At 31.8% G+C, this 18,666-nt stretch overlaps 1 protein-coding gene across 1 annotated transcript in view; it reads right to left on the minus strand.

Moving 5' to 3' along the window:
• LOC129749349 (rab11 family-interacting protein 4B) overlaps positions 1-18,666 on the minus strand; it is a 215,051-nt gene that overhangs the window by 167,060 nt on the left and 29,325 nt on the right. Inside the window, exon 3 of the mRNA XM_055744298.1 lies at positions 9,158-9,272. Coding sequence (XP_055600273.1) covers positions 9,158-9,272 — 115 coding nt within the window. The remainder of the gene's footprint in view (positions 1-9,157; positions 9,273-18,666) is intronic.

The raw sequence follows: 18,666 nt of genomic DNA on the forward strand, positions 1-18,666 counted from the left end.
GTCTTAGTCCTAGAGTGATTTAATACTTGATACCGCTGGAGGCGAACCAATATTCTGACTTGTTTATTAACACTTATTTTATTTAAACACTTCTTAGGATCAAGTAATTTCACGCTACTACAGTAAATTTGGCCCTTGAACTGAAAATTTTACTTGGAAATAATCTCCATCTGTGATCTGTGAAGTTAAACCACAGCCCAGAACAAAAATGAGCCGAAAACGTGTGTAAAAATTTGAATTCAAAAACGTAAGTATTTCGTTCGAATATTACTCGGTAGATAGCCACTAGATGGTGCTGATTACTAAGTGAACGAAAACTAAACGAGCTTCCGCGATACTCAACAAGGGTGCCAGTTATTTTTTGAAAAACTGCTTTCAGTCTTATGCAACTACTCCTCAACTTCCTAAGACGTAACCAATATCATAATTATATTTTCGATTGGAATTGGAATTCGATTGGATGTGAACGAAGAGGGTTTTTGGATATATTTAAGACAGTAACAAGATCCAAAACGTCACATGATTAAGTTCATGCGATGGATGTTAAATACCAAATATTCATTTAAAAACGTTCAGACAGGTTGTATATTAATGCTTGAAAGTGATTTTTACCTTAGCGTGCATATTTAACGAAAATAAACAAATCTCCGTTAAGTTTGTTTTTAACGACATCTTGTGGCTATATGCTGAGTTATTTTTTTCTTTAAAATAACGGTTGGCATTTTTACACAAGATTCTAGCTCCAGCGAGAACTCTGTTCTCTGTGGTTAAATGAAGTAAACAACAAACACAAATGAGACCCTTGGAGCCAAAGGGGTATAAGTGACAAAATTGAAAAAAAAGTGAGATAGCACCAGAAACTTAATGTATGAGTGGGTGTGAAATGTTTGTATACATTATTTTGTTGATGCTTTGTTTGATGGATGATTTGACTAGCCATGTAATGTAACAATAAAAATTATCAATCATGAAAAATTAATGGAAAAAAGAATCGCCTCAACCAGGGAACGAACCTGAGTCCTCTGAGTTACCTCTGCGACACCTTACCAATAGACCAAATCGTCAGATGAAATATGTTAAGCTGTAGTTCTATAATTCAGTTTACTTCATCGAGTTGCTCATCGTACCCCGATTAATGGTGCTTATACTGCCCGGGGGGTGGGGGCATTATTAAACATTTTTATCTACTTTTTCAAGTTCCTTTCCGATACTAAATAGACTCCTTTAGTGTCTGAACACGAAACAATGATGTAACTCACATAATGTAGATGTTTTCTATGATTAAATAAGCGTTCTCTTTAAGGTGGCCATTATGCTCTAATCTCCCCTATCTCTTCAAAAAAAAACTGGAAAAAAACATGGATGAGTTTTGTCAACTGTCAACTGTGCATTCCAATTTTCAAAATTCATTTACTGCGTAACAAACAACTTTGTCCGTTGGTGGGTTTTAACACTTTTTTTACATTTTGACAGCCATGATCTTAAAAAAATCCAACAACAATATTAGCTTACTAATGTACAAATGAGACTTTGATTTGGGCATTCAATAGCTGATTTACAACTTTTGCTCCTTGTATATTTTTCTACTTTGAGTAACGAAAAAACTTATGAATGTAGCTTAATTTTATCCGATAGTAAGGATAAGAAGTTTTATTTTAAGGATGTTTATTATTAGACTTCCAAAAGTATAAAATTTGTACGAGCCGGTTGAAAATTAAATGAGATATAGCGAATTTTATCCAGAGTGTCAAATTGACGCTCCCAGAACTTTATTGGGTGGAAAACGTGAAAAAAATCATTGATTGTTGAAATTTTTGGAAGTGAGTAAGATTTCAACCCTCAATTTAAAAATCATTCAAATAACATGAATGAGGCGAGGGCTATAGTTGACAATAGTCAACATTCTTCAACTATCTAAATACTACACATGACCGTTATTCGAATCTTAAAATCAGTTAAGACATTTGTCCTAAGTTATAGGCATTATTATCATCCTACGTCAAAGCTTGCATTTGGAACCGAAAAGTGAAACTCTGAGAAATGCCCAAGAACGAGTAGGTTTCAAATAGCCAATAATCATCAAGTCTTAACAAGGCCCGCCACAACAACATTCAGAAGCATTTCACCCACGGAGACTAAGCTAAATGGCAAGAAATGGCAGCGCCCCAAGATTCGCTGATAAAGTGTCATTTAATTAAATCCGGCCACACTTTTCGACCTCCGCGAGCAAGAGGGTTGATCTTCGTCGACTATGACGGTGATAGTTATAATTTCGGATTTCGAAACCGTGGGACTTGCAAGTTTCCGCCGGGGGTTTGGCCTTGCAAGTTCAGCAGCCAATTCTTGGAGCTTAGAAATTGAATCGTTGAAGTTCGCACAACCAACGCAAAAGTAGCAGCAGCAGCAGCTTCTCTATAGCCTTGTGCAAGGTTGTGGAGGTTGGATGATACACGGATCGATCAGAGTCCGCTAGAGCATTTCTATTTGGAATCGATGCAAATCAACTGATGGCTGGGCGAGGAGTCGATCTGGAGTAATTCAAGGTCCACCCCTGAAGCCAATTTGAATTGCATTAAGAAGTTTAATTTCAAATTCAGCTGAAAAGCGATACTCGGTTGTGTGGGATGCGCGATTGACAAAAGCTTGGTCCAAGCTCATGACTAGGGTTCTCGGTTGTTGTTCAAGGTTGCAAGGGTTGGATAAAAAGATTCTTTGAGGAAAAATTTAAATTCAATTAGATGAAATGAGATCATGACTCTTCAACCAATGATCTTAATTGTACGATCAAGAAGGTAAATTGTAGAAATAAATGCCGAATCATTCAAAATTGGATTTAAGTTTCCAATTTTTAAAAATTTGAAATGAAGTGAATTTTTTTCATGCAACAAACGCAAAAACTGCCTCGAATTATACCTGAGTTAACTTCTCCATAAAGTAATTCATTTTATAGTCGTACAATCAATGAAAGACCGAATTCCGCTGCCCGATTCAATCAGCGGTCGCCCGAAACCGTTCATTGTTTCACTTTCAGCAGGAAAATGCATTAATTAACTCTTCCTCAACTAAGTGGTCCACAAATGTCTGTCTCAGCTAAACAGCAAACTGCAAAGATGATTTACGCGGGTGGTCATCTGTCAGCTTCACGATTCAATCGTTAGGAATTCGTTACGTTCAGGTCAATCAACTTGGCGGTAGCATTAGGGTACACAAAACTGGCCAAAACAAGTCAGAAATACAGAGGAAAAAAAATGCTTTCGGATGAGCACGAAAATGAAAGATGGAATTTCGCTTTTATTGACGGGTTGTCAAACGGGTGGAAAAAATGTCGGTTATTTTACTTCCTACCAAAAACAGAAGAAACAACACCTTCCGAAAAAAAAAAATCTATTGCAATTCAAATTTGTCCGATGATAAAAAGGTACGGAAAAAATGAATTGAAGAAACATCCCCCTTGGTGTTGAATTTCGAATAAAAAAAATCCATTCGATCATTACCGAGACGTGCGGGGGCTTCCATATAATTAGAGGTGCGATGCCGGCTTTGTCGTGTCATTCGGTTGCTGCCTTGAATTTCCGTTGGCCACCAGCCCAGCCCAATTGGTGGTTCCGTTCCGATTTCGCGGATGCTACTGGGAGGCACCACCTTTTTCGGATTGATACCTAATAATGATGTTTCGTGTTCATTTCTCCACTCAACGAAAGAGTCAGAAGAGCTGCTACAGTTAGGGGTCTGGGGGCCCGATCCATTCTGGCCTCAGACCAAGCTGATTACGTAAGCTTAGATTGGCTAAAGCTACGTGAGCTTTTTGAACCAAATTCGTTAAGGATTATTCAAAAGTGGCATTGTTGGAATGATATTTACTTTTTTGGAACGCGCTCTTTTACTGAACAGTTATCATTGGTAACAATTTTTGAGCAATCTGAACTTTGCCCCTGATTGTACAGTAGACTGCCCCAAATGACTCGACTTTTGAAAAAGTTATACGCTGCAGGCTAAAATTGATCCTGGGCCTAGTCAAAATCTCATGCCAAATTTGGGCCAGATCGGACCACGGGAAGGGGTCGCTAAACGAGCCTGAAGTTTGTATGGGATTTTGAGACATTTTGTTCGAGAGGAACATGAAAAACCAGATTTTCATCTGTAACTTTTGTCTCCTTCGACCGATTTCTTTCAAAAACGGGTTTTCTTGAAGCCTAAACTATGACAAATATTTCATCCAAAGGTTGAATTTAAATTAAAGTTAAGATAAAAAAGTTATTAAGCTTCAAAAATTGGATAACTTTTTTAAGGGTGATATTCATCACTGTTTCAATGAGGCGACTAAAGTCCGACCAGAACACTCAATGTGAAATGCAACTATCAAGTGAATATCATCCAAACTCAAATATTAGAAAAGCATTAAAAATTGCAATCGAACGCAACAACAATGGTAAAAATCGATCATTATTTGACGAAACGGCATGCATTTCACATTAAGTGTTCTGGTCGGACATTTAGTCGCCTCATTAAAACAGTGATGAATATCACCCTTAAAAAAGTTAGCCAATTTTTGAAGCTTAATAACTTTTCTGTCTTAACTTTAATTGAAATGCAACCTTCGGATGAAATATTTGTCATAGTTTAGGCTTCAAGAAAATCCGGTTTTGAAAGAAATCGGTCGAAGGAGACAAAAGTTACTGACGAAAATCTAGTTTTTCATGTTCCTCTCGAACAAAATGTCTCAAAATCCCATACAAACTTCAGGCTCATTGAGCGTGGTCCGATCTGGCCCAAATTTGGCATGAGATCTTGTTCTAAGCCCAGGATCAATTTTAGCCTGCAGCGTATAACATTTCACAGGTTTTAAATTTCCCATACAAATTTGGGGCAGTCTATTGTACAGTGTACAGTAGGGTGTAATTGCAAGTTTCCCTTCCGATCAAAACGAATGATAGATTTTTTGCAGATTTATAAAATGAGATTTAGGTATCCGAGTTTTGATTTGAAATTTTGTATGAAAAAACACAAAAAAATTGTTCTGAGTATGTTACTTTTTTGGGTTTTAATTAATATTTGTTCCCACGCAATGGAAATGAAATTTAGATACATGGAACCTAATGAAAAATTCTCTGGCTACAACTTTGTCCAAGACGGCAAAGTGGTAGAAGTAGCAAGAAAATAGTTATAACGTCCTAGACAGAGTATTCTATTTTGCATGCAAAGAAACTAGCAACGTCAGATTTTCTGACAAATTTTCAGAAATATTATGTTTTACAAGAAAGTAAATGATTTCAGAGTCTTGAAATGTTCTGATGAAATAATCCAAAATTATCAAATTATATCGTTTTGGTTCAAAACTCATCCATGATGTTTTGCAAAATTTTCAAGTAACGTTTACATGAGTAAATTCAAGCTTTTAGGTGTGTATGGGAAAATTGAATATTTTGTGCTTAAAAATCAACATCATTTTCGTTTTTTTTTTGGAACCGAGCCTGCTTATGATGTTTGTGCTAATTTATAAATTTTTTTAGGGATCAACTTTGTTGAAGACCTCAACTTTGTATCTTATTAGGCAAATAAGTCTAGACGCTGTGTTTAAGGAGTGTATTCGAATAAAAAAAATGCAACACTTTGTTTTGTGAATACCTTTTGAATGCGTGGATGAAAATTGATGAAATTTTCAGTGAAGCTACCTAGTTATGTAAAGTATACGTGTAAAAAATTTGGTTATCATCTGTCATGTGTTTATTGAAATAGCGAAGAATACTGAAGTTCATTGACAATTTTTTTGGGCAGCATCGGGAAAAATTCAGAAAAGTCCCAGTGGGAGACCTTAAAACAGCTGGATATCATCTGTTCGATTAAAGTTTACATGATAAATCGTTGAATAAGTCCTAGAGGACCCAATAGTTAGCTGAAATTGGAATAAAAGTGAAAATTACTAAATCAATGAAATGAGAGAAATTTGAGAGTTTTTAGAACTCAAGCTCAATCCGAAAATATCAAAAGAGGAAATAATAAAAAGTCTAAATTTTTCTGACTTGTTGGTCTAGCTGACTTATAAATAATCCTGAGTTAATTTCTACAAGGTAGAAAACCTACCGACCAGTAAAATAAACAAAATATGGTGGTCAAATCGTGCATGAAATATTTGGACTGCTTGTGGGGAGATATTTTGAAAAATTTCATAATTGACAGACAGCAAAACGAACTCTTTACCTTGAGGGTTTCCTACCAAAATTTAATCATTGACAAGTCTCGCCTGTATCGCCCGGAGCTAAATAAGGAGAAAAACTTCAAAAATTTAATGTCTAGTACTTGAGGAGGCTAACGATCTGTGGAAATTGCAAATAACTCAGTGTTTCATAACTGTTGACACGATGAAGGAGGACAATCTGTAATTTGCAAACCGTTATATATGTTCATGATAATATACACTCGAGTAGCAATAACCAAAACCTTAATTTTACTACGGGATTAAGAACCCACAATACCCGTCAAAATAATTACTTGCAACGATGCCGATCCATGACATCTTTAGGGCAAAAAAGAATTTCTTTTATAGGACCTACAATATACAACGCTTTACCTACTGAAATAAAGACCATCAACAACCGTTCCATGTTTAAAGTCAAAGTAGTACAGTTATTAAAAGAAAAATTGAATCGTTAAAAAAGTCGATCAACAACCAGTTTTTTTAAATCAAATTTTGTTTGTTTTTGTAGCATCGTAGTTTTCTTTTGTCGTATTTTTAACTATTAATAAGTAAACTTAAGTAAATGTAGCATAATATTTGATTAGTTAACATTATTAAAAAAAAGAAATGGATCTCTTTAAAGGAAATTTTCTTCCATTGAGATCCTTATCGTAATATTGTTTAATTATAGCATACATTTCCTCGCAGTAAATAATAAACTTTTGTGTTCTCAGCATGATTAAAATTTAAAAAAAAAAAAAAAAAAAAAATCGGCTTAATTTGTTAAAACCTCGACCCAATTAAAAATTTTGAAACATTTTGCTACCGTAATCAAAAAAAGGCATGATTTAAAAAAATATGGTTCATAGTATGCATTATAGATGGGGCACTTGCTGCCCAAAAATTAAAGTCGAAAATTTTTTTCATCCGACGCTATCTCAAAAACAACTAGACAGAACATCACAAAAATTTCCATATGTTAACATTACATTACCAGGTAACTCCGCTGAAAATTTCATCAATTGAATTCTATGCATTAAAAAGTTTTTCACAAAACAAAGTTTTGCATTTTTTTTCGGTCGCACTTCTAAGATTGCTCTAGAAATGTTGCCAACACAAAAAAATATTAAGTAACAAGAATCTTAATACTAATCATTATTACCCCATATTCACCAAAGTAATTATGCACAGATATAAGAACAAAAAATGATCTTTTTTCAAAATAACCTCAGTTGACCCTACCGTTTTCCGGAAAACTTGTTTTCTGTTTTCAGCCAAGTTTTAAAAAGATTTTCGGCAAACTCCGTTGGATAAATTTACGAATCGTGCCAAAGATATCAATTGTTGCAATAAATAACTCATTAGAAATTAATTCGTTTTTGCATAGTTTCAAAGCTCTTTTTTCAGAACTTGGAAATCATTATCTCTATTTTGAATTCAGAAATATAAAGAAAATTAGGGACAAAAAGTTACAAAGTCTTGTTTTAACAGTTTGGGGAATTTTTTAACAGCATATCAAAGTTTGAGATATAGAAAAACTAATAGCATTTATTTCATTGAGATTCCCCCACTGTCTTTTATTAAATTTAAATTAAGGAATTTCAATTTCAAAAAAAAAATAAAATGAAAATGCAAAAGGAATTTTAAAATTATGACACCTTAATTTATTATAATAAAATCAAAACTTCCGTAAATCAATAAAAATTAGAAACATCAATGATTTATAAATGAAATAGCAAATTTTGAAAAAAAGAAATAAAAAGAAACAATGAAGTTTTTTAAAGTAACCATAAAAATTTTAAAGAAAATATTTCTAAATCATCTACTGCATCAACACCTGAAAAATTAAAATGAATAAAAAACATTAAATTAAAAAATTGTAATGTGATGACAATAAAATATTTCCATTAAAAAATTTGTTATGCAGAAAAATGTGACTATAATTTCAGTGAAAAAAGTTACAGTTAATTGTTCAAAATCAGGTACATATTTCAGCAGATTGTGATCAGTTAAATCAAAGAACTCCTCAGTTTTCTCAGAACTTTAAATTTCTCGCGGACTCCGAAAAAGTTGGTCAATGATTTGAAACATTCGACTTGATTTTTTTAATATTGTTAAAAATTCTAAAAGTTAACTGTTGAATCTTAAAAAAACTAGAACTTTAAAACTTTAAACTTTAAACTTAACTTTAATTTTTTTTAAAGATTTTACATAGTGTTTTCTATCGACGTGAACACACCTTAAAAAAGATTTTTTTTAATTCTGTAAAGTGTTGTTAAAAATGAATATGGCTATTTGGAGTTAATTTTTTCTGGAGGTTTCAAAATTTTAAATCAATTTAAATTTATTCAATTTTTGTTACGGTTTTTGCAAATATCAAAAATCGCAAAAATCAAATTCATCTTTTGTCACCCCCTCTTCCTTTTCAATTTGTAGAAAATCCCGAAGAGGGGAATAAAGTTTAAGCTGAATTATCTTGACCTAAAAACAATAAAATCGAAAATTTAAACAGTTGATAGTTCGATATTCAAAGCCATTATACGCTAAAAAAATAATTTAATTGTTTTTTTAATGATTCATCATTTGCATATTGATTGATCGTTGATTTTTGTTAAACAGGTTACAAAGTTCTGCTAAAATTTATTTGGAGGTAATTTTTTTTTCGGATACTTTGTGCTATTCAATCATTAGCAGCTGAATATTTGAACGTCATTTAGAATCAACGTCATCATTCTACCGCGGTCAATTAAACGATATGTCATTCATAAATCTACTCCTCCAATTGGCACGATGATCTCATTCAATTAAAACCCTAAAATAAGCACCAGCAAATGATTGATCCCTACATGTGGATATGTGTATAAACTTGATTCACAAATTGCGCCGAATATTCGCCACGTTATTTGTTCAATTTGCCGCCAAGATAATATAGCAGTTACAGTTACAGTTTCAGTCTCTAAAATGTATCATCAGTCCACTTACCTTATGGTTAAGGTCTTGCACATCTTCCAGGCTCACATCGCTATACATGTCTTCTGCTGTATCACAGTTGGAACTCCGGCCGGACGAGTTGAAACTCGACGATCTGTACAAGTGACTGCGTGCGTGGGTGGGTGGGAAGAGATAGAGAGAAATGAAACGAATTATAGCACTGATTTAGTACCTAAGTGTTATACGGCTGTTTGGGCTGATGTTTATGGCACGACTGCCGCGAGTTTGTGTGAAATATTTCAATCGGTTAAATTTTCAATGTAGAAGTGCTGCGTTATGGCTTATGGCAACCGATTCGAAAAAGGTTTGAGTATCTGGTAAATTTACCATAATTTAGTTTTATAGTAGCTCAGATGCTTTTGGTTCTGGGACGTATAACAGAAACACGTGTTATGGTTTGGAATGGGGATGCTATAAAATACAGCATGTTCATAGAGATTTCGTTGAATAGAGTAAATAAATAAACTTTTTTAACAATCTTAACAGCGATTTTAACGTTGCACTTTTTACTATTTTGCAAACAAGGAGATGTCTTGACTTTATTTTTTACACTTTTTCGAAGTTTCTTGTTACCACTTGGCGCTTGCTGAGGAACTCGAACACAGAGTCAACATTTCAACTTTCATTTAATTTTTTTTAATCTCAATGGCCCTAAATATTATGATTGAATGAATTGGGATACCAAAAAAAAGATTGTTCTGTTTGTTTTTTCAGGTAAACACATGCAGTTGGAATGATTGGTTCGCAGACATGTGTGTCTAAGTGAAGTGCTCCTGCCAAGGTCGACAACTTGTTGATGGAGTCACAAATTGATGGAGCATTTTTTTGTTGCTGCTATAGTCCGTCATCGTCGTGTAGGGGTCTTGATTCGAGTTCCAAGCAAAAATAAATAGGTATGTATCTCTGAACCTATGAAGGCGGCGCGTAGAAATAAAACGGAAAAGAGGATAGATGCAAATTGTTGTCATTAGGTTGGCGGTATAATAGACAATTTTGACCGTGAATCTGTTAATGAGGCTTCATATATTCATTGATTTGTTTTTGGAAATGGTATGATAAAATGAACAAAAAAATTTCTGCAAACAAGAAATATAGCCATTTGAAATAAATGAATGTCAATTGATATCTACCACACCTAAAAGCTGGACTCGATTAAAATTTCAAGATCAACATCTGCAAAAATCGAACGTTTGCTGATCAATGTCAGTGTTTGTAGCATAAATCATTGAACGGAGTCTTTGGCATGGACAGAGACTCGGTGGGATATGGTTGTTTCCAACACAAGGCTTGGCGAGTTCCCAGTTTTAAAAAAACTTATAATTTAAATTTATTTTACTATATTTAAAAAAACAACTAGATATGTATGTGTCCAAGGCCGTAGGAAAAGCCGCCTCATGGGGAGATGGAGCTAACTTTTTATATGATAATTTTGCCTTAACAAAGCATGAATTAAATAAAATTTTAAATAATCTTGATCATTAATTTTTAAATTCTTTCACATTAAAAGAATTTTGTGTCATATAGTTACTTGTAAAATAATATTCTAGAATCTTTAAAATAGTAAGCTCAGTTTGTATAATGAAGCAATAAGTAACTAAAAAGGATAGCAACTTTCATCGATGGTTATAGGCTTTGAATTTGCTCGAAAGCCTGGTTGATTAAGGCTTATGATTTGAGCAAGAGTAAGTTTTTTTTTCAGAAAGCCTTCAATCAACGATCTCTGAAAATAAATTAATTTTCAAAAAAAAAGTGAGAGCTGCAACTTTTGCGGTTCAAACTTGATTCTTAAAAACTTGATTCAAGTTTAAGATTTTAGTTTGGAATTTAACTTTTGAAAAAAAAATTTATAAAGTTCAGTAATTTATAGAAGAAATATGGCAATCTGTGCAGTTTTTTACATGAAGATTTCATGTTTCCGTATAAGCAATATTTAAAAAAAATCATTTCCATAAATAAAATCATGTAGATGATTTTTTTAAATGAAAATCAGGTATTTTTATAAAACAACACTAAGAAAACAAAATTACAAATCTTCCGGCTATTTGAACTCTTCAACGAAATAATCATCTTGATATTTTAATCTTGATTGCATAACTCATTTACGAACTAATCTTTATCTTAACTGTAAGAATAATTCTTAATCTGAATTTTGAACCTGAATTCAAGTTTTGATCAAGAATCTGTTTTAGAAATACATTATTGTTTCGTAATCTAAATTCCAGTTCAGAATTTAAATAATGAAAAAGAAGTGGAATTTGTTTCCAAAATTGACTCAATTAGGATCAAGCCTTCCTAAGTGTCTGGATTTTTAAAGGCTTGCCCAATTTTGCAGTGAAATTTTCGAGACTTAGTCCGGTCTGTCCCGAATGCCCGGATATTGAAGAAAACTGATCGAATTTTGTGCGGTTTTATAAACATAATTTTGTAAATTAAACAATAAATTATTTTGTATTATGGCCTGGAATATGCTAAAATTAGCCCTGATATTATCCGGGTTTTCGAATGTTAAATTGGAATGAGGTAAGAAGTGATGGTTTTTCCACGGTTTAAAAAAATGCCCGGAAAGCTAGATTTTTTTATGTTTTTGGTTTAAATCTGAACTACCTGAATTCTTTATTTTTAGTTCGACTTGTGAAATTAAATTTAAAAATAAATATTAGGATTCTGAGTTTTTAATTCAAGATCGCCATTTTGAAGCAAAGTTTTGTTTGATCTCTGCATAAGAAATAAGTTTAAAAACTTCGAATCTGAATAAGAAACAAAAATTCAGTATGGATTCTTATATTTTTTTTTTTTTCAATATTGGGAAATTATCATCCAAATATTGAAAATGCATATGAGTTTTGAAAATCATGAATCAACTTTAGTAAAATAGCAAATCAAAATTTGAATCAGGATTTCAATATAATTTTTTATTCCTAATTTTCTAATGATGAATCGAACTGTAAATCGAGAATCCGAATTTAATATCCAGATTCAGAATTAACACAGTGATTCTCAACAAGTGATTTTTTTTAAACTGTAGCAGAATTATGAAAATAGGGCTAGCTTCCGAGATTTTGGCAAAAGTTTTGTAATTTTTTTTTCTAGAAATCAAATAACCTTACTTAATCATCCACATTTCAATAAGAAGTTACAATTTTGAGTGTAGAGCAGTATAAGTATACCCTGCTTGGTTTTTTTTGGATTCTCATGGGGGAAGGTTTAACCCAAGGTTGCCGAAAAAAATTCTGTGTTTTTGAGAAAAAAAAAATTCTGACATTCTGTGATTTTTCCCAAAAATTCTGTGATGGTTTTCTGTGACGCTATTTCCTTTAATTTCATTGAAAATTCATGATAAATTGGGTCTTATTTACAACGAATTAGAGTAAAATCAATTAAAATTACCAATCCGATTACACTTTACTGAATTACAAAATTAAAATCTAAATTTTATGTTAGCCAAAACATAATAATTTTCGAAATCCTTTAAAAATTCAAAAATTCTGTGAAATCTGTGATTTTTTCAAAATTCTGTGTTCTGTGACACAGATTCTGTGATGAAAATTTGCTCAAAATTCTGTGAAATTACAGATTTTTCTGTGATTTCGGCAACCTTGGTTTAACCCCAAGACCCCTTCACCAGTACTTTTAACGAAACCTTGTCAAGGTTGTTAAGCAAAGCAAAGCGTTTCTTAAGTCGTACTGTTTTTCCTAACTTTTGTTTTTTTACTTGTTATTAAAAATAAATCATTCGCCAGTTTATGAAAAGTTTTATTCATTTTTTTAAATCAATTTAAGAAATGTTTTCGAACTTTTTTGTACTTTTTTATAAAATATTCATCATTCTGTCATTATTTTGTTATTTTAAACCGAAATGGCAAATCTTTTTTTATTCATTTTTTGTCTTTCTAGTGTGTAGTTTTTTTTTAATTTGGTGTTATTTTCAGGATCTTTGGTCCTCCTCATAATTTTTATTTGACATAAAAAGATATTTGTGGTGATTTTAAAAATTATACTGACACAAAATATAAAATATACGTCGTTAAAATGATGAAAAGTTCACTTTATCTTGATTGCTCCAAAACGAAAAAAAAATTACATTTTTGAAAATTTTCTGCATTGAAGATTAGAAAACGATCTGTCCAACGCACTATTCGGTAGAATAATCCATCGGGTGGTTCCAAATAATTTATATCTAGAAGTTAAGTATAAAAAAAAGGTTCCTTCATTCAATTCACGTCTAAATTTGTCCAAAAAACATCAAATTTCAAATTGAAAATATTTTCCGCACCGAACACAAACCAAAAGTTGAAAATTCGGAATAAATGTAGGATTTGAATAAAATATTAATATTGAATTAAAAACTAATCATAATAACCATAAATGATTTCGGAAATACTGTAAACGAAAAAAAAATGTCATGAAGATGTGTTTTCTAAGTATGTTTGAATCGGAAACAAGAAGCAGTGATCAGTTCAGTTATGATAGTTCCGAGGTTTTTTTAGCGTTTTATTGTATCTTCCTTATCATAATCGGTGATAAAATATGAAAATCATTGACATTTATTCTTTTTTTATTTATACTAATATTTATATTGATTGATTAAACTGAAACATATTTATTGTCAGCTAAATACAATCGAAAACTTCTGCTACGACCTTTATTAACCGTTATTAGTCAAAGTTAGAGTCAAAGAAAAATTAGGCTTCAAAAAAACAGCAGAAATGTAGCCATTTTATTAATGTGCTTTTTCAATAACTTTAAAAATAGAAAAAAAAATTAAAAATAGAAAATAAGGCGGTGCCAAACACCAAAATTGGCTGGATATCCAAATACGGCAAACGCATCATTTCTCATTATAACTGACAACCCGTGCAGGATATAAGAAGGCAATGCAAATCTTGCCGTGCTTAAAAATGTTCAAACTTGAGTAAAACTACCGTAAGATGAAATGATGGGAATAGAAATAGACCACGAAAATGATGGTGAGCACATGGAAAAACAATTCCCTTCATTCCGATAGACATCGACACTCAACCAGTATAATATTCATACGACAGGTTATTTACTGTAATAGAATGTTAATACATGGTCCCCGGAAAGGCGCAAGATGTGGGTTCAAGTCCTACCGGGAGACAAGGCGATTTTTTTTCACATGTTTTTCAACATCAATTTTCATCTCAGTTAGTCCCCGAAATTTCAACTTACACAGTTGGATTCATTTCTCTACAAAAAAGTTATAATTAACATTCATGGTTCTAGATTTCTTGGATTATCTCATTTCAATTGTATAGGCTTTCTAAAGCTGATTCATGAAAATCTTTTGACTTTGGTAACGTGGATTGCTTATTTCCAAGTAATATGATTCAAATTAACGATGTTAAGGATGATTTTAGTATGAAATTTCTAAAAAATAAAAAAGAATCACAGATAATCGTTTGAAACTTTTCGGGTTGAATAACAGAGATACAGATGTTCTTTTTGTCGAAAATTCAGAATGTTTGTGGAAAACTCTGATGATGAATCATGTCGATAAGAGATAGAAAATTGTTCATTGTCTCATTGCCGTCAATATTCAAGAACAAAAAAATTCAACTTGTCAATGATTTAGTTTTCTTTTTCTTTCGAAACTAGCCTTTCCCAAATTTGATTAAAAAATTAATTTATCAATTCGTCATTTTCACAAAATATTTATCCTAACTTACCTACTAAGTAAGTTGCAAGAAAAACCGATTTTTTTCAAAATGTTTGATAGATTTGAGTTGGGCTATCAATCTAGTTTCCAAAAATTTTATTCAAAACTTGAAAAATTAGGCTGTGTTACAACCTATGAGGTTCTACCCCAAAGTGCGACGCGGGAAACATTAGAAGTTTATCTTCTAGAAAATCATTCGATATTGGAACATGCGTCGATTTCTGTATTTGTTTTTATTTAAAAAAAAAATCGGAAAGCAGGGGCGGGATTATGGAACTCGAAACAATCGAGTTTTGTTCGATTCGACCAACTTTGGCATTACCGATCTCGTTTCGAATGGAACATTTCGAGATGATCTACTACCTGATTTACTCGAAATCTAGTACGTGAAAATTTAGAACTCGAACGAGATTCGTAATACTGATGCTAATTCGATTCGAGTTCAACTCGAAACGGGTAACTCGAATCGAATAGGATTCATAATTCCACCCCAGTTTTTTGATCCGTTTTTATACTTTCCAATCAAATTTATACGCTTCATCGGTATGAAATTGAAAAATATAGTGATTATTTTCTGTGAAATATCGCAACACTTTTTTAGAAAATTGTTTGTGAAATTTTTATTTGTTATCTAGTTTCATCCATTTTTTTTTCTTTTCTAAATTTGGAATAGTACCCGATCAGGAGAGCATATCAAAATAATAACTCAAACGTATCTCATCAAGATATTTCCATCTGATTCAGTTATAATTAAGTACTCCCAATTTTTGATTTTAAGTTTCTCCAATCTGAATTATATCTTATTCTGCTTGACAAACTTGAATGGGGTTGAGCTCATACTCAATGATCAAGATTTTTTTCGGATTGTCCTAAAATAAAATGATTATATCTTATTCTGATATACGTACAACTTTTTCTGAAACACGGACATCTAAGTCAACGGCCCAAACCGCGGTACGCGTGCATTCCCGATCAGGAGAGCATATCAAAATAATAACTCAAACGTATCTCACCAAGATATTTACATCTGATTCAGTTATAATTAAGTACTCCTAATTTTCGATTTTAAGTTTCTCCAATCTGAATTATATCTTATTCTGATTGACAAACTTGAATGGGGTTGAGCTCATATTCAATGATCAAGATTTTTTTCGGATTGTCCTAAAATAAAATGATTATATCTTATTTTGATATACGTACAACTTTTTCTGAAACACGGACATCGAAGTCAACGGCTCAAACCTTACATTAACGAGTTTCGTTCAACAGATGCATAAAATTGAATCAAATTTTTGGGAAACCAAAAATGGGGCATGGTTTTATCAAATAATGTGGTTTATTGACGTTCCACTAGAAAATTTTCTCGAAGCACTCATATCTTGATAAGTTATAATTTTGATATAATTTGTTCTGTCCAAAATCAAACTATGCTATCTGAACGAGATATAATCTTGATAGGAGCATATCAAAATCTGATATAATTTAGCTATGATCGTATAGATTTTTTGATATAATTTGAGATATTTTAACATCCTACGAGTACTGAATTATAACTCATTTAGATAGAAAAAAATAAGTATCAAAATATCTCATTTTGATATAATTTTGTTTTTCCCTCCTGATCGGGTTAATAAAATTGAATCCAATTTTTGGGAAACCAAAAATGGAGCATGGTTTTAGCATATAATGTGGTTTATTGTCATTCCACTAGAAATTATTCTCGAAGCACTCATATCTTGATAAGTTATAATTTTGATAGGTTTTGTTCTGTCTAAAATCAAACTATGCTATCTGAATGAGATATAATCTTGAAAGGAGCATATCTAAAATTGATATAATTTAGCTATAATCGCATAGATTTTTTGATATAATTTGAGATATTTTAACATCCTACGAGTACTGAATAATAACTCATTTAGATAGGAAAAAATTAGTATCAAAATATCTCATCTTGATATAATTTAGTTTTTCTCTCCTGATCGGGTAAGATCTACATTTAATTTCATGCGATTTGAGGGTTAATAATCTGGTATTTTTTATTTCGCACATCATCTACTCATATAATAGTCTCATTGAAAATAACTTCTGAATAAAAACGTTAATCTGAGATGACAATTGTCACTTGGCTGTTGATAAAAAAAATCTAATTTTTAGCATCCCTTCGGTTGTCAAATTAAAGAATCTCGAATTTTGGAAGGTTTCTCAATCGAATTTCTTCGTAATCCTGAATATATTATTGAAAGGGTTTCTCATAAAGTAGTTTTCAAAATTCCCGGTTTTTTCCCGGTTTTCCCGGACAAAAATTTGAGGTTTTCCAGACTTTGATTGTCCATTTTCGTCGGCATATAGCAAAATTTTCAACTTATTTCATTGATTTGGTTGTTTCATAACACTCAAATAATTGATCACTTAGACGAATTCGATTCTATTTTAAGCTTCTTATCACATTTATACAAATGATAGAAAAAACATCCTACACAAAATCATTATGGGGTTTAAATCACGTTTACAAATTTTTCGATGTGTTACAGATATTAATTGTGTTACTACAGGTCACAAAACCCACGTCTCTTAAATTTAAAATTGTTCTGAGGGCGTTCAATCGGGTAACTCCCTTGTTACAGTAAATTCAGTTAAACAATTTCAGACGTTTTACAGTTAGTAATGCAGTGTAATGTTATTTTTTTCTAAACATTTATCATACTGATTCACAGAGGATTGTTTATAATTGCCCATGTTTTTCAAAACACGGGACAGTTATGAACACTTGTTTTTGGGCATTGTTTGATTATTTAAACTTATCTTTAATGTTTAAAATACCAATAAACATCAAGATCTTGAAAAAAAACCGTTATTTATGACTTTATCAGTTTCAAAAATCTGTGAATATGAGATTGCATGGGCAAGATTTCTTGTTCCTTTGTGAATTCAAAAATTCCCCATGACTAACTAAGGGAACATTTTTAAAGACCACAAATCGTATCTAGACGCAGTGTTAAGATTCCTCTAGAAATATTCCCAACACTAAAAATTGTTACGTAACATAAAACTTAACAGTGTTCATTACCTCATGTAAACCTGGGTGGTTGTGAACAGATATAAGAACAAAAAAGCATAATCTTTGTTCATGATAACTTAAGTTGACCCTACCATTTTCTGAAGAACTTGCCTTCTGTTTAAGCTAAGTTTTGAACATATATCCTTTAGAATTCAGTACAGATTTTTTATAAATTGAAGAAGTCTATATTTGCAGAAAAATCAAATTCAATTTTTGAAACGTTATTATAATTGTATTTTATACAATTCAGTGCTTAAATGTTAACTTTTGGACACTGAAAACATTATCGAAAAGCGATAATTTTTAATACAAACTGTTTTTTGATGAGTTCAATAATTGCACTTAAATTACTTTTTAAAAATCATTGAATAAAGTGTTTTTAAACTTTTAGAGTATAAAAACAAGTTCATATCCTTTTTAAAAAAATATTCTAATATTTTTGATAAGTTTACAGAAAACTGTATGTTTTTGATGAGTATATAGAAAACAACGTCACGAACAGTCTATATCACAAGGTATGCACCATTATGATTACCTGTAATATTATAAAAAAAATATATAAAAAAAAATCCATTCGGCGCAATTCCAAAATAAAACCGTTGAATTTTCAAGCCTAAGGATCACGAGTCTAACTCGTTGTAATCAAACTGGTTTCAGAATAAGAATTAACACGAGTCTGGCTCATGGTAAAAACATGTTCCGGATCAGTTTGATATCTACTGCAGTAATGTTGCGAAAAAAATACAATTTTTTTTAAAGGTTACT

The sequence above is a fragment of the Uranotaenia lowii genome, chromosome 2 (assembly GCF_029784155.1).
Source record: "Uranotaenia lowii strain MFRU-FL chromosome 2, ASM2978415v1, whole genome shotgun sequence".
Classification (NCBI taxonomy): Eukaryota; Metazoa; Arthropoda; class Insecta; order Diptera; family Culicidae; genus Uranotaenia; species Uranotaenia lowii.